Consider the following 18,024-nt stretch of genomic DNA (forward strand, 5'->3'; position numbering starts at 1 on the left):
GTTTTGTCAGTGAAATCTTTTGGGCTTATTGAAGGAAACTGCCTTTAATGAATCTGCCTCTCCACTTCTAATCATTATACTTTTTAAATCTTTCTATTATTGCCTGGATTTGTTACATAATATTAAACAGTAGACTTGCTTGTCTTCTTAACTTTAATAGAAATAGCTTTAATGGGTTACATTAGTTGTGATGTTTACTAATTCACTGAAACCTCATTGCTTTCCTGTGTATTCAGGGTTAAAAAACTAACCAATAAGGGGACTTATAGCCCTTACAGTGCACAGACACTAAGGGATGGGCAGCAGAGTTGGAATAGTATTGTTAAAAAATAGAATTCTAGATCCAGCTTACTCAGAGGTTTTCCTTTAATAGCTTAAGAAATTACTTTTCAAAAAGAACTAAACATACTGGAGACATATTATCCACTATTTGAAGATATTCTCAATAAAAATGTAGGCTCATAATCTGGCAGGAGGAATGCCAATCTATCCACCTGGCAGTGTCCTTCAAGATTATTATGTTGACAGGTTTCTGAAGTTCTGCAAAGATTCTGTTTTGAGTGTCTGGTGTTTGAGAAACAATTTGTGCTCAAACTATTTGCACAGTGGTAGAGTGCTACCTAGTATTTGTGAGGCCCTGGGTTGCATCCCCAGGGAGCACACACACACACACATTCTTAAAGGTGGGGGGGACAAAGAGCAAGGGGAAGCAGCAATCTGAGTGCATGCCAGATATCTGTTATCTCTACCTAATGTTAACTAGACAATTAATTTGAAATGCAACTTAGTATCTTAAAGTAAATATTTAGGGGGAATATTTCTGCCATTTGCAAAGTTTTAACTTACTTCTTCCCAATTTTATGTGCTAAATCCACAGTTGGTTTTACAACTATTTCAAAAAGAGATGGAATTTTTTTGAAATCATCAGAGAGATCTGTCTGAAAATCATCTTCAGGATCAGAAAAAGGAAAATGCTCTGGTGGAGTTGGCAAAAGCCCAACTCCAGGAGGTGGTTTGGGAAGAGGAGTTATGCCACGCTTTCTAAGTTCTTCTAATTCTCGTTCATCTTCATTTATAAGTTCTTCATCCATATTCAACACCTAAAAATAATTGGTAAAGATTACTATCTCAAAATAAGCTTTCTTTCTCACATTAAAAATTGTGAAGACTTTAGTTAACTAGTTTAGAAATAGAATAATACAATATTAAAGCTGAAATGGGTCAGCTTTAACTAATGTAACCCATTAAAGCTATTTCTATTAAAGTTAAGAAGACAATATTATTTTCAATAAATGGAATGAGGTAGCCAGGTGCAGTAGCGCATGCCTGAAATCTCACTGACTCAAGGAAGCTAAGGTCAGAGAATTCCAAGTTTGAGGCCAGTCTCCAAATTTAGCAAGGCTCTGAGCAATTTAGCAAGAACTGCCTCAAAATGAAAAAACTAAGAGGACTCTTAGTAAAGTGCCCCTGGGTTTAATCCCTAGCACCACTCCCTTTCCCCCACTGAAAACAAAACAGAACAACAGAATGAGGTTCAAAGAGGTAAGCGATGCTGCTCAAAGTAAATAAGTTTGTTTTTTTGTTTGTTTGTTTCATTTGTGGTACTAGGGATAGAATCCAGGGCCTTGTGCATGAGAAGCAAGCACTCTATGTACTGAGCTATATCCCTAGCCTGTAAACAGATTTTTAATGCAGAACAAAGAGCAAAATTTCCTAATTCCTAATACAATAATTCAGCTTTTCTAACATACAATATTAATAGAATAAAACATCAAATAGCAAATCCTCTATATCTTATCAGAATTCCATAAAATATACTTTATAAAATGTGATCTCAGTAAAATTAATCTGTGGAGAAATGTAACAAATACTCAAGGTAAAAAAAATGCTACTCACTTTATCCAAAAGTTTCTTTGTTTCTTTTGTCAAATCATCATGGGAAAATTTACAGTTGTCTCCTTGATAACATTTTGCTCCACTATGATAAAACTTGCATGGGAATTCATGTAAACAAAAAAATTAAGGAACAGACAGAAGTAAATCAAGGTCTAATTTTTTTAAACCAAAAATGTAACTGTTATATAAGATGATTAAGTTCTAAAGATTTGCTATAAAACAATGTGCTAATAGCCAACAATACTGTATTTTATCTTTTTAAAAATTTGTTTAGAGAATAGATTTCATATTTAGTATTTTTTTAAAATATTAATTTTTAGTTGTAGTTGGACACAATACCTTTATTTTATTTATTTTTATGTGGCGCTGAGGATCGAATTCAGGGCCTTGCTTGTGCTAGGCAAGCGTTCTACCGCTGAGCCACAACCCCAGCCCATATTTAGTATTCTTACTACAATAAAAAAAACTGTGCCAAATCAATAGGACTGTATGGTATATGATGCTGAAGCTTCTATAACTACATAGATAATTTATTGCTTATTTTAATATTAATATTTTCATTATGTAAAAATATTTAAAAAGCTTTAAGTCTATTATTCTATTAAAAATAGAAATCACTTTTTGAAAGAAAAAAAATTATAATGGTTGTATCAAATATGACAGTATTATAATTGTTAGGTCCTGCTACTTTTACAATAAAATTTACAGCATATATAAATTTTATATCAAGAATTTATATCTATGATGAAAACAATGAGGGTTTATATGTCATTTAAAAGCAAATATATCCAATACTTATCATACTTAAGTTTCTGGAGACAAACTTCTAAGAAACTATTAAATTTGGAAGAAAACTGAAAGTATACCATTTTGGGGTGGCGTAGGCCCAGAGAATACCCATTACTGCAATCATATTGACATGGTCAAGGGAGAAAAAAAATCATATGATCATCTTAGAGCATGCAAAAGATAACTGATAAAATTCAAACTCCTAGCTTGGGATGTAGCTTCGAAGCAGAGTACTTTCCTAATGTGCACAAGGCTCTGGGTTCAATCCCCTGTTACCATGAAGAAAAAAAAATTCAAAATTCTTTTTTTGTTTGTTTATTGTTTTTCTTTTTCTTTTCTTTTTTTTTTAATATAAAAAACTCTTGGTAATGTAAGAATTTACTTCCTTGATATTTAAAAAATCAATCTTAAAATTATAGCTACAAGCCAATCAAAGGACATTATCATCAAAACATGTCTTCCATAATCACTATAACCTAACTTTATTCTGAAAGTGTAGACAAAATAATTAAAATTAAATCTGAAGTATAAATACTGTTAATGAAATAAAATGATCAGTATGTACAAATGGCATGATTATGAAAAAACCCAAGAACAAACTGAAAACTTTTAGAAACAAGAGTTTAATAAGTGTCTAGTTTCTGAAGAACTATGTCAAATCTGAAAAAATAATTTTTCTTGAGTAAGACAAATTTACTATAACATTTGATAAAGAAGAGAGGTTTATATACCCTACCAAATATCAAATATTCTTTTAGTGGGGAATAGTTAAATAGCACAAGGGATAAGAAGCAGAACTGTTTATTTAAAGAAAAAAACAAACTTGGGATCTGGTAAAAGTGCCTTTTACTTGCTTTGTTGCCCAAGCTGGCCCCCAAACTCACAAAGCCCCTGCCTCCACCTCCCAAAGACAGGTGATTCTAGGCATGTGCCATAGCACCCAGCCATTAGTTAAAATAAGACAGTGAGTTAACCATTTGGAAAAAAACAAGGTCAACTGATAAAAATATTTTAAAAGTTTTAATATTTGTACAGCCCAAAATAGAATTAAAAACATAAATATTAAGTAAAACAATAAAATCTTTACAAACATAGATCTCACTTTTGAGATCTTGATCATGTATACGTTCCCTCACACATCTATAATTTAGCATAGAAAAATGCCAAAAAGGTTTAAGTTGAACTGTAGGTACAGTTACCCTGAAGAATGACATTACTTAAGACTTTTTTAAAAAGTTAGTTTGAAAGTTATCAAACATATGCCAAAATAAAGATAATAAAAGAAACTTCCTCATGCTAACCATGGAGACCAGTTTCATCATTTGGCAATTTTGTGATTCTGAATCACCTCTACACTCTCTTCACAACTCACTCCAAAAACTTGAGAATTTTAGAGCATATTCCAAACATATTTCATCTGCAAATATTTCCATATCTATTTCAAACAGATAAATGATACTTTTTCTTTCCAATATAACTTCATTATCAACTTGACAAACTTACTGCATTAATTTCAACTAGTACTCAGTCAATATAGAAAGATTCCAGGCTGTCTAAGAAGATGTTTTTTTATGCCAGCTGTGGTGGAGCATGCCTATAATCCTAGTAACTGGGAGGGCTGAGGCAGGGGGATTGAAAGTTTGAGGCCAGTCTCAGCAATTTATCAAAGCCCTAAGCAACTTAGCGAGACCCTGTGTCAAAATAAAAGTTTTAGAAAGGGTTGGAGATGTAGCTTGGTGTAAAGCACCCCTGGATTCAATTTCTAGTACAAAAAAAAAAAAAAAAGAACCTAGAAAAATAAATCTGAGAATCTAATATATCATAGCATATAAAGTAGCAAAGCAACACAGATATGAAGGCAAACAAATTCACAGAAAACCCAGGGGAAAAAAAGTATGTATTAACATTCTTGTCTCCATCAAGATGGAGTTTCAAGTCCATGGAGAACGCTTCATTAGTTGTAAGCACAGCAAGCAAACATCTTAGGTATTCTGGGGAAAACTGACATGGAAAGGTGCATAACATATTTTTTTTTAAATGGGCCACTACACTATATATATAATGAAATTCTCACTTGCCTAGGAGCAAGAGTACAATTTAAATGTATATATTTCCAAAAGGAAACAGAGGGAGAATATACAGTGTTAATCACTGGGTGGTAGATTTGATGAGACTGATTTTATAATTTTTGACAATGATAATTTATAATTTTTAACTTATGAACCTAAGTAAAAAGTTGTAAGATAAATATTTTTCTAACTATTTCTTCAGGATGTACAATGCTTAAAATATTTTAAGCAGATTATTTTATACACAAAGCTTCTTTTTTAATAGTTTTATCTAAAGGAAGTTATTTCATTTTCCTAAAGAACAAAAGCCAGTTTGCCTATTCTGGGTTTATGTAATATGTTGTTTTAAACATAAAACTAAGCTAAGATTTCTAAACTGTATTTATGATTTTTTTAAAACCACAATGAGACTTTAAAACCTCAACATTCTGGTTAACACACATCTTTAATAAAGGATATTATGCATATAAATGCAGTTCTCTCCTTTGGTACAGTATCCTTGTAAATAAAACTTGCAGATCTCTTTTCTCTTTTCCAACTCAGCATCATGATCAAATTTACATTGATCTCCCTGTTCAAAAAAAGAAAAATAAGTGAGAAATGAAAAAGAAACAAAGAAACATTTGAACTTTATTTCCTCCATGGGGTTTCATAACGGAATTATGGTCCTTCTCTTCAGTCTTTAAATAATGAGCTAATAATAATGTAAACGATCTCTTAGGTTCCCTGCCCAAGCAGTGGACATGGCTATGTGCAGTGAGGCAGCAGAGTGAGCAAGGCCTCAGAGGACACTGCCCACCAGCACTCACCATTTCCAGCTGACTTTCCATGGGATCTTATTTAGCCTCTTGGTGCCATATATAAAGTGGGGATGATAACAATAACTACTTGGTAAGGTCACTATAAGGATTATTTCATATTCATTGTAGTATTTGCCACACTGACAGTACTTGCCACAAATATTAACATATTCGTTAAATAAAATCTGATTTCTACAAATTGTGATAGTGTTGTCCCAGAATTAATTAAATGAGATCCAGTGTACAGTAATTTCATACAAGATATATTTTAAAGAACTAGTTTTATGGGGCTGGGACTATGGCCCAGTGGTAGTCCACTTGCCTGGCATGTGTGAGGCACTGGGTTTGATTCTCAGCACTGCATATAAATAAAAGTCTATCAACAACTAAAAAAAAAGAACTAGTTTTATTATGATTATGTGAGAAATGAAACAAAAATTAACCACTCCCATAAAAGACTTTAAATGTTAAAGATTATTTTGGAAGTCAGAATGACTTGTGACACTCTTTACACATCTTACCTTAATACATCTTCCTTCCAAGAAGTATTTACAGATTTGCTTTCCTTTGTGTTCCACGGTGTGCTGGTTAATAAATTCCTGAGTCATCACCTTCCATTTTTTCCCTGGTTTACTATACTGCAAGAAAAAGTTTTATTTAAATGAAACATATGAAATATTAACAGGTATTAAAAAATATATAGTTAAGTGGGTCTGGACAGCAGTATAAACTGACTAATAAGGTTAATCAAGATTGAATATTTTGATACTATTCATTTAACTGGAGAGAGAGCTATTTCTAGTATTCTGCTTATTGCTACCACTGATTGAAAAGAAGCTGCTTCTATTTTAATAAGAATGTAATACTTATATTTTTAAAACAAAATTATAAAAAACTCAAAATATCACAATAATACTGTTTTGGCAAAGATGTCATAAAATATGCACTTTCATATACTGCTAGTAGTTATGTCATAAAAAAGTTAAAATATCCATATTAGAGTCAGGGGCCAGTCAGGAGGTAGTTCAGTAGTAAAGCACTTGCCCAGGATGCACAGGCCCTAGGTTTAATCCCTAGAACTGCAAAAACAAATACATTAATAAAATTATATATTGTTTAACAAATAATTTGTAGATTTCAGGATTATACTGAAGGAATTCTCAGAAAGGCAAATATAGATTTATCTATAACAATTATTACTAAAGAACTACTTACATAATAACAATACACAAAACCAGAAACACTCAACACATCCCAAAGTAGGAGACAAGTCAAATATATTATAAATACATTAAGGTACAGTCATAATTAAATCATGTGATAGAGACCTTTGTGATATAGGAAATGCTTATAATACCTTATGAAGTGAAAAACTGATCCCAATTTTAAAATAATAAATAAAGGCAAATAAAAAAAGACTCAAATAAAATACCTCTACATTTTAGTGTCTGTATTTGGATGGTGGGATTAGAGGTTTTCTAAGTATGTGGCTTTTCTGTGTTTTCTTTAAGGGGGAAAAAAAAGCAAAAATGAGCACAAATAAACTTTTTCTACTCTTAAAAAAAAAGAAAAAACAAGAATTATTACCTTTAAGTTTATAAAATTAAGAAAAATACATTAGGAAAAATTATGAAAAAGAATCCAAGTACTTTTTCTTTTCCTTAGTTCTCCCCAGTCCTCTATTCAGTGTAAAAATATTGTATAAAAACAGTGCATAAAAGTACTAGGTAAATCGGGCACAGTGGCTCATGCCTATCATCCCAGCAGCTTGGGAGGCTAACCCAGGAGGATTATGAGTTCAAAGCCAGCCTCAGCAGAAGTGAGGCACTACGCAACTCAGTGAGACCCTGTTTCTAAATAAAATACAAAATGGGGCTGGGGATGTGACTCAGTGGCCAAGTGCCCCTGAGTTCAATCCCCCATTCCATAAACAAAAAGTGCTGGGTAAGAAGGCAGAATATGGTGCTGAGACAAGCTGAATATAATGAGCTACATGCATAAACTTTATAAAATAATACTGTTTTTCAAGCACCTACTGTGTAATGTGTCTTGTACATCATAGGTATTTGCTCTTTGATTGCCTTCCCTCTTTCCCTTAGTTTGCAAGATGCAGTACAATCTATTGAAAATAATTGCAGAGCAAACCTATGAAGAAAGAGATAGCCAACTAAAATATGATCCTCAGCACTCACTGCTGATATTGGGTTTTACTATAAGAAATCTGAAGAGGGCACAAGAATACCAAATAACCTAGATGTTTGTTTTAAAAATATAAGTATACTCAACTTGCCCCAGGAAAACACGATGAAATTACTTCTACTGATAAAATCATTTAAAATAATCTTCAATTTGCGTAAATTTGATTCATAAACATTTTTATAGTTAGGCATGGATTCATTTAAAACAGCCAAATATAAATGACTAGCTCACATATGCCTTCTCTACTAAGAATTGTGGCTATAATAAAATAATCAGCCACAGGGAGTACATCATGCAAAGTTCTATAAGCCAACCTGAAGAATTAAGTCTGAAGTTGAAAAACGAAAAATTAGCTGGTCATGGTGGCACATGCCTGTAATCCAGCAACTGGGGATTGGGGGCAAGGCAGGAAGACTGCCAAGTTGAAGGTCAACCTCAGTAATTTAGTGAGAGCCTAAGCAACATAGAAAGACCCTGTCTCAAAATTTAAAAAATTAAAAAGGGCTAGGGATGTAGCTCAATGGAAAAGTGCCCTTGGGTTTCATCTCCAGTACCAAAAAAGAAAAGTGAAAAAGTAAGTAACCTCATACACACACATACACACACACACACCCTGAAAAATGCAACAAATTGAATTTATGTTTCATTAATAACTCCCTCTGTCAACATTACTTTCCAATATTGCTTCATTATTTTAATAAAGGATGTGGGTAGATTTATTTAGTTCTGTAGTTTAAACAGGTACAAAATATCTCAGTAACATTAACTATAGGCATCTTGGCTATAATACTACAATCAAAGTACTCTGGAAAATCCTAACATTAGCAGTTAACAGCTGCTAACATCTCTTTAAACAGTATACTAAGAAGAACATCTCTGCCTATAACCTTTAAACTCATAAATGAGGAAAATAAACATTTTCAAATTACAACATATAGTTCATTTAAAGTTGCAGCTTTAAATAACCTACTCCTGACTCCGTATATTGCAATCATATCTCAATAACAGTGGCAAGATCTAGTCCAGAGAGTTGCTATGGGTTGAAATATATTCAGATTTCAGCTCAACACATACTTTAAAAAGAGCTACTTCATGCAAGGTATGTAAGTTTATCCTTCGAACCATTCACATTCTCTTCTCTTCTTTTCAGTACCTTCCACTGTAAAAAGTAAGTTGATTTACCATTGCCTCCCTTCTTGGTCTTGCTCCATGTTGAGCTGTTAGCAGTTTATTGGTATTTTTTATCTGGGGAAGAGGACTCCTAGGGAAGGAATGCCAAGGGAGGACTAATGGGATACAGTTTTGCTTTGAAACATCTCAATTTTACTTTAAGGTTCTTTCCCACATACCAATTTTATTTCTAGGTCACCTAAATTTGTACTTCTATTCCATAATCATGACTACTTAAAACAACTCTCACTTAGGGGAAGTTTATTTATACTCCTTTAATCTGAGCTGGACATTTTTTATTTATTAGGAAAGAGGTGTTAAAATCATAATGCTTTCTTTGCAACCGAATATATTTTTGTTATTATCTTTTTTTTTTAGTTGTAGATGGACACAATACCTTTGTTTTTATTTATTTTTACGTGGTGCTGAGGATCAAACCCAGTGCCTCACATGTATGAGGCAGGTGATCTACCACTAAGCTACAGTCCCAGCCCCAACAACCAAATATATTAAGAGATAGGAAAGCTCTAATCTTTCTTAAATATAAATTCTCAGTACCTCTTGAAAGTCATCCATTCCTGAAAAAACACTGGGCCCTTTATTGACTCTTCCCCCACGGTCTTTTCGTTTGATTTTCTTCGGCAAACCACGTCCACGACTAATATTAAAACTTTTAATCCTCTGCTCAGTACCTAAAAAAGTTAAAATATACTTCAAATATTATAGAAAAACAACATATCTAGCAATCTATTAGTTTATGAGGAACAGTATATTTTAATAATCTACAGTATACATTGCATCCTTTTATTTCTCCTCAGGTTCCATGAAAAAAATTTAACTGAATCTTTACATTTTACCTCCTGGGTACTGGTTCTTGTTTCTTTGTTTCCAAAGAGATGTTAACAACACAGGAAGCAAGGAACAAGAATATTCAGAGATAGAGAAGCCAACACTAGTATTTTTTCTTTTAATTTTCCTTAAGACAGGATAATTAGCCAGCATTTTTTGTTTTCTTAAGCCTTTCTGTTTTAAAGAGAGGTAAGCATTATATTCATATTTAAGGAATACAACATAGATATCAGTGGATAATTTGGAGTAAACCAAATTTCTATTGATAATTTTGAACAGATATATATCTCCAACTAAAAATCATACTGGTTTTGTGCTTTTGAAAAATTTGGTACTTAAAAGTACTTAAAAAGATACTCCAATTTTTAAAAATTTTATGTTAGGATGGTACATTATTATACAAAGTAATTTCTCATTTTGCCAAAGTCACACTGAAAGTGATCTAATATCTTTAAAATCTATAATACAACCAATAAACATCAAAAAAACTTTCAATTTCATTGACATAAATCAAAGAAATTAAGACTTTGAAAAATAACATAACAATTTTCACCTCAAAGAATAATAAATCTCTGTTGGTAGGACTTAGGAGAAATCTGAATTTTTACCCACTGATGAGGGCCTTGTAGTTATAAAACTGGTACATCACCTTTTGGCTATCCACTTGGCATATGAGTCAAAAAATCTTTAAATGTGTATCTGTGTCTTTTGACTTTGCAAATTTACTTTTCATAATTTATTCTTAATTTATTCTTATGTTTGCCAATGTTTTCTGAGGTATGTACAACTAAGTTTATCACAGGGTCAATCACAGAATTGGTTGCAACTTGTATCCCACATAATCACTGTACTTCCACACATACCTAACAATTTGTTAAGGCAAATTATGGTACATCTATTTAATTGACTAGAACACAGGTGTTAAAAGCTATTCATTAACTTTAGAGTAACTGAGATATAATTCACAGTCAAGGGAGGAAAAAAAACAAGGTACAACAATATGTATAGGGTTTTTTTTGTGTGTGTATGTGTGTGTTTGTGTGTGTTGTGCTGGGGATTGAACCCAGGGCCTTGTGCATGTGAGGCAAGCACTCTACCAACTGAGCTATATCCCCAGCCCTGTACAGTTTTTTTTTTTTTTTTTTGGGGGGGGGGTTGAAAATAATGGTCAGAAAAATTCTGGAAGAATGTGGGCCCAAGATAATTATATTTATTATCTTTGAGTGATAGACATTCAAATTATTTTTGATTTCTGTCTAATCACTGCTAAATTATCTTTTCTATACAAGAAAAGTTTTCTGCATTGACCATATATTGTTTTCACAACTTAAAGGAGAAGACATGGAAGGAAAAAAAAAGAAATGCTCAGTTCTTTAAAAGGACAAAGAAGGAAGAGCTTGAAAGGAAAAAAACCCATGTGAAAGTGATGAAAGAGTTTTCTCCATGTTACTCATCTTCCCAAGTGAGATTGCTACAAATGGACTCCAGAGACACATTGATCTGTTAAGATAGCCTGCATGTAGATAAATTCCTTTCCCTTTAGATCAACTAAGCCTTGATTCATATTTTTCAAAGGAATTTTGCTAGAAAAATCAAGAAAAAAACAAAGCCATAGAAATAATCAAATTTATTCATAACTGACTTCTTCATTCAAAGATAAGGCAGATCACTACTTCACCTCAACCTCATCTTGCTCTAGTTTTCTTAAAGCAGATAGATCAACAAGCTGAAACTTTTTTTGTGTTTATTTTTTTTCAGTACTAAGGCTTGAACCAAGGGTTACTCTATCACTGAGCTACATACATCCCTGGTCCTTTTTATTTTGAGTCAAGGTTTCACAAAGTTGCCCAGACTGGCCAGGAACTTGTGATCCTCTTACCTTAGTGTTCTGAACTGCTAGGATTATAGGCATGCACCACTATGCCCAGTTTAACTAGCCAGTACTTAAAGCTGATTTAAGCCTTCCATGACCTAAAGTTTCTTCATCTATTGTCTCCAGCTCCCAAGCTACCAACTTGTACTGGTCTCTCCAGGGACCAGATACTTCAATATAGCGATAAACTGGTGATCACTGCAAAAAATTCTTAGATTATGTTCATATTTTCAATCTTAAAGGCTTCATAGCCCCATGTACATTTACCTAGCAAAGATGATCACCATATTTACAGTTCCCAGTATTGTCTTTATTGGTCTAAAATATAAATAACACATAGGTTAACAAAGATAATATCAAATAGAAGGAGAGAATATAAGAAAGTTTCATTATATGTTTATACTTTTAAATTATTAGAACATCTTTATAGTTGAAATATTAAGATATCATACAGATTGATTGTAGCCTGAAGGCTTACATAAAAAGGAAAATGGATCTGGGTACCATAAGAATTAGCAAATCTTGAGAAAGGCTAAAACATTTCTCAATTTTTAATCTACACCTTGCTGTTCAGTAAGGCTCTCATATTCTAAAAGACTAATTTCAGACTTACCTTGCTGAGCTCCTTTCAGTCTTGTTTTTCTCCCTGGTTCTTTAGAAAATGATGACCCTAAAGAAGTACTTGAGGTTTCTTTAGCTTGTCTGTACTGTTTCAGCTGATTGGCAAAATCTTCCTCTGTTTCCTGACTGTAGCTACCAAAGTTGTCATCACTGTAGCTACCAAAGTTGTCATCACTGTAGGCACTGTACTCGTCATACTCTTTACTTTTAAACTTCTTGTTATGTTGATCCTTCTTTGAACTCATGTAGCTTCCTGATATATGTCCATGCTAAGTGAAGATGGACAAGCATTACATGAATTTTTCAGTTATATATAGCAGTTGACAGTAACACATGATGTCTTTTCTTCCCAGCAAATTGGGAGAAAAAAAGGAGAAAAGACAGTTATTAATTCTGTTTCTTGATTCATATTTCCCTCTGACACTATTTAACACGAAATTCAGAAGGCTAAATGCAACTCTGATGATATTAAATGTTATAGTCTTCCTTCTTTAGCTTTTATTTTCCATGTTCTATGTCTCAATATCCATATGCACAGGAATACCTAAAATCCACACCACCATACACAAATTCCTTCTTGAAAGAAAGAAAGAAAGAAAGAAAGAAAGAAAGAAAGAAAGAAAGAAAGAAAGAAAGAAAGAAAAGGACTTTTGAAAATTAGGAAAAGATAGTAAAATCACTTGGGGAAGTATAGCGAAATATGTACATATTCTCTTGCACTGAAAAATTCTCAAATGACATTATGCTTAATAGAAAACTGTATGTGTGTAAAATTTTGGAAAATGTTTATCTAAGGTCTAATAGAAAAACAGAACTTTCCCTAATGGTGAGAAAGCTCATCATTAGAAACTGTTCATTGCAATAAGCATTCATTTTATTGCTTCCTTACTAAAGCATGGGAAAACAAACAAAAAGTACAATTTAATATTATAAGTTTATTTAATAATAATGTTCAAGTCTGTCTCTTTCATGTCAGTATTTTTATTAATTCTATCACATCCTGACAATTTTTTAATCAAGCAAGAAAAATTTCACATCATTACAACTTGAAGATCTAGAAAAGACCAGACCATGCATCATCATTAGATTAATGAATTTTAAATGTGATATATATTCTAATATTTACCTAACTTTACCTAAAAACATAATGTTTTTCAATTTTTAAATGAAGACAATTTAATAAAACTTAGCAACCTTAACTATAAAGCAGGCATAGAGAAAATACAGAAATAACCCTAACAAACTAGTAATTTGGTTTCTAAACTAACAAGCGATTAGCAACACCAAATTAGGAGAAAGAATAGAGCTTTTATAAATAAAAGTAATGGCATCATTACTTTCCTAGCACAAAATTAATAATTTTTATAATGAAGACTTTGTATGTCACAACAGATTTAAGATATAAAATCACATTGTTTCAAATTGTTTCATTTAAAACATTTCAAATAATTTTTGAACTTAAAGAGGCTGATGTCACCTATCTTCAAAATTTAATTCTGCCCTATTTTCTAATTACATATGATAAAGTACTGTGACGTGCTATCAGTTGAACTGTCTCCCCAAAATTCTCATGTGGAATCCCTAACCCCCACTATCTCAGAATATGACTATTTTTGGAGGCAGGGCCTTTAAAGAAGTAATTAAAACAATGTGGCTTTAAGAAAGGGATCTAATCCAATTTAACTGGTGTCCTTATAAGAGGAGGAAATCTAGACACAGAGACCTTGGTATGCTTATGCACAGAGGGAAGATCACACAAAGCCAAAGCAGTGAGAAGGTGTCCATCTCCAGACCAAGGGAAGAGGCTGAGAACACACCCTTCCCCTGTGTCCTCAGAGGAAACCAGTCCTGCTGGCGCCTTGACCTTGGACTTCCAGCTTTCAGACTGTGACCAGTCCCAGCATATATGGCAACACTAGCAAACAAATATACAATGTATTCTTTATTTTCAAGGATTTAGAATTTGCAGCATACCCCTGAAAAGACATTTTTCAAAATACCATAAAATAAAACTTTTGAAAGTTTTATTCTTTCCTTTAAAAGGCGGTACCTCAAAACCACAACCAGTTTCCAAATTTAAAAAAAAGGAAATAACAAGTGATCACAGTGTTGGCAAGGATGTGGAGAAGTTTACATTACTAATGGAGCTCTAAATGTTTTTCTCTGCTGAGAATAGTTTAGCACTTCCTTAGAAAGTTAAACATAGAATAACCATATGAGGGTTTTCAAAATGGGGGACTAGAGGAGGTCGCTTTCCTGGCTGCTCCATGGGGTGAAACCAAGAAGGTAGACAGGCAGCTTCTCAGCAAGGTGGATAAATTTTAAAAAGGGTGGGGGAACTTTATTAGAATTAAAAATTGGATATTCAAGGCAGATCAGGGACTCAGGAGGTTGGATATAATAAAATAAGGAGAAATCCCCAGCAGCACAGTCACTCCTGTGGCTGGGTCAGAAGCACCAGCCAGAGAAGTCCCTCCACAGCACAGTGGAGTGATAAAGGAATTAAAGGAACTTGTATTTTAGGGAGCACTGAGATCAGGGACACTGTCTGACTAAACTGAGAGGTGCACTGCACAATATCCTAATGTGGGAAGGAGCCACCATCTCTCCAAATGGCCTGAGGAGCACAAAGGAAGGATCCATTTTGCATAGGGGACTAAGAATTGGGTCCCCTATCACAGGAGTAGATCCCAGGGGTATAGTCTTCCAGCATGGACAGGCAATTACTCGGCCTTGGAGGCGTGCTGATTTAAAATCTCCAGACCAAGTGACATTCAACAAAGGGCTTGGAGCCCACCTTAGCATAACCCTGCCTCCAGGAATCCCACCTACAGGATTACCTCTCTCCAGCAATCTGGAGGGTGGAGCATCATACTCCAGATGACCCCACCTAAAATGGCTGAGAAGCTGAAAATCTTTTAAACTGCAACAGAAAGAAATTTTTTTTTAACTTTTCATTGAGATTTTCTCTCTCTCTCTCCCTCCCTCTCTCTCCCTCCCTCTCTCTCTCTCTCTCCCCTCTGTTTAATTGTGACCTTAATGGTTCATAGATATTTATAAATACTCATTTTTTTCATTCCTAGCATTTTTGAAGCCAGTTATTTTTCATGGATCACTCTGTCAAGGACTAGGATGTTTGATGAGTATATTTTAGTTTTGTTTTATATCTTTTATTTTTAATTTTTTAAATTTTTACTTTATTTTTCTCTTACCTGTTTTCCTTGATTCTCTTTCACTCTTTTCTTACACTAACAGCCAATTTCCATTGTTGTTGTTTTCAGTCTTCCTTTAATTTTTTACTTCGATCTTCTCTATCCTCCCTCCTTCATCACATCCTATATCACTTCTGTTCTCTCCTTGTCTATCATTTAAAATTATAAACGCTTTTGCAAAATTGCTATTTTTATTGTAGGCAATAACTGAGCATATAATTTGTTTACTGTCACAATTAATAGTCTAGATGCCATAGCAGCAACTATTTGGTTTAATACTGTATATTCTTTGCTTTGTTTGTTGTTATTATTTGTCTCCCCCTAAACAGTGAGGTACTAGAAACCCTCAGGGACACTAACAGATCCATACTGTTAGATGGGTAGCCACACAAACAATAATAAAAAACAAGGGAACAAATCATCCCCCCAAAACCAAGATATTCTAATAACAGAATCCATCCATACCACAGTACAAAAAATATCATAGAAGAAATTTAGAATGTACATAGTTAAATTGATTTGTGAAGTAAAGGACAATATACAGAGAGAAATAGAAAATACAGGAAGTGAAAGATCACTTCAATGAAGAGAAATTCTGGGAAAAAAACAAGCAGAAATCCTTGAAATTAAGGAATTAATAAACCAAATTAAAAATTCAACTGAAAGCATCACCAACAGACTAGATTACTTGAAAGACAGAATTTCAGGGAATGAAGACAAAATATATAATCTTGAAAACAAGGTTGATCATGGAGAAATGATGTTAAGAGACTATGAACAGAACTTCCAAGAAATATCAGATAACCCAAAAAGAACAAATTAAAAATTTATTAGGATAAATGAAAGCTCAAAGATACAAACAAAAGGAATGTATAATCTTTTCAATGAAATAATATCAGAAAATTTCCCAAACTAAAGAATGAAATGAAAAATCAAATCCAGGAGGCTTACAGGATCCCAAATATGCAAAATTACAAAAGACCCACACAAAGGCACATCATTATGATAATGCCTAACATAGAATAAGATAAAGAATAACAAAGAATAAGGATAAAATTTTAAAGGTTGCCAGAGAAAAATGACAGGTAACATTTAAAGGGAAACCAATCTGGACCTCAGATGATCTCTCAACCCAGACCCTTAAAGCTAGGAGGTCTTAGAATAATATATACCAAGCTCTGAAGGAAAATGGATACCAGCCAAGAATACTATGCTCAGCAAAATTAAGCTTAAGAATTGATGATGGGCTGGGAATGTGGCTCAAGCGGTAGTGCGCTCGTCTGGCATGCGCGGGGCACTGGGTTCGATCCTCAGCACCACATTAAAAAAAAAAAAGTAAAATAAAGATGTTGTGTTCACCAAAAAACTAAAAAAATAAATATTAAAAAAATCTCTCTTTAAAAAAAAAAAAGAATTGATGATGAAATAAAATATAAACCTTCCATGATAAACAAGTTAAAAGAATTCACAACTAAAAAGCCTGCACTGCAAAACATAATAAGACATTTCATGAAGAAGAAATGAAAAATAAAAGTGAAAACCTGAAAAGGGACGAACTACATTAAAAGAACAGTGAGTTACTGGAGAAACTAATTCAAATTAAAAACAGAAATAAATTAAAATGATAGGGAATAAAAATCATATCTCAATAATAACATTGATAGTAAATGTCCTAAATTTATCAATCAAAAGACACAGACTGGCAAATTGGATTAAAAACAAGACCCAACAATATGCTGTCTCCAAGAGACTCACCTCATGGGCAAAGACATACACAGACTGAAAGTAAAAGGATGAGAAAAACATCATTCACATGGATCTCATAAACAAGTAGGGGTTTCTTTCTTTCTTTTTTTTAATAGCTTTATTTTATTTATTTATTTTATGTGGTGCTGAGAATCAAACGCAGGGCATTGCACATATTAGGTGAATGCTCTACCGCTGAGCTACAACCCCAGCCCCACAAGTAGGGGTTTCTATCATCATATCAGATATGATGGACTTCAAGCCAAAGTTAATCAGAAGGGACAAAGAAGGACATTTCATGGTGCTTAAGGGAACTATATATCAACCAGACATAACCATCATAAATATTTGTGCCCCAAAGAATGAAGCATCTACATACATCAAAAAAATCCTTCTCAATTTCAAGAAGCAAATAGACCACAACACATTAATACTGGGTGACTTTAACACACCTCTGTCACCACTGGATAGATCCTCCAAACAAAAACTAAATAAAGAAGTGATAGAACTAAAAAAAAAATACAATTAATTTAGATTTAACAGACATATATAGAATATTTCATCCATCAATGACTAAATACCCAATGACTGAATACACTTTCTTCTCAGCAGTACATGGATCCTTCTCCAAAACAGATCATATCTTAGGCCACAAAGCAACAATTAGCAAATACAAAAAAAAAAACCAGAGATAATACTTTGCATCCTATCAGATCATAATAGAACGAAATTAGAAATCAATGATAAAATTAAAAATAAAATCTACTCTCACACTGGAGACTAAATAATATGCTATTGAA

At 33.2% G+C, this 18,024-nt stretch overlaps 1 protein-coding gene across 1 annotated transcript in view; it reads right to left on the reverse strand.

Moving 5' to 3' along the window:
- The window catches only part of Zc3h6 (zinc finger CCCH-type containing 6), a 66,901-nt gene that overhangs the window by 13,211 nt on the left and 35,666 nt on the right, over nucleotides 1-18,024 (reverse strand). Inside the window, exons 4-9 of the mRNA XM_071601816.1 lie at nucleotides 12,259-12,535; nucleotides 9,482-9,615; nucleotides 6,076-6,192; nucleotides 5,212-5,325; nucleotides 1,897-2,004; nucleotides 847-1,100 (exon numbers count right to left, since the gene is read on the reverse strand). Of these exons, the coding sequence (XP_071457917.1) occupies nucleotides 847-1,100; nucleotides 1,897-2,004; nucleotides 5,212-5,325; nucleotides 6,076-6,192; nucleotides 9,482-9,615; nucleotides 12,259-12,535 (1,004 nt within the window). The remainder of the gene's footprint in view (nucleotides 1-846; nucleotides 1,101-1,896; nucleotides 2,005-5,211; nucleotides 5,326-6,075; nucleotides 6,193-9,481; nucleotides 9,616-12,258; nucleotides 12,536-18,024) is intronic.

This window comes from Marmota flaviventris, chromosome 14 (assembly GCF_047511675.1).
Source record: "Marmota flaviventris isolate mMarFla1 chromosome 14, mMarFla1.hap1, whole genome shotgun sequence".
Lineage (NCBI taxonomy): Eukaryota > Metazoa > Chordata > Mammalia > Rodentia > Sciuridae > Marmota > Marmota flaviventris.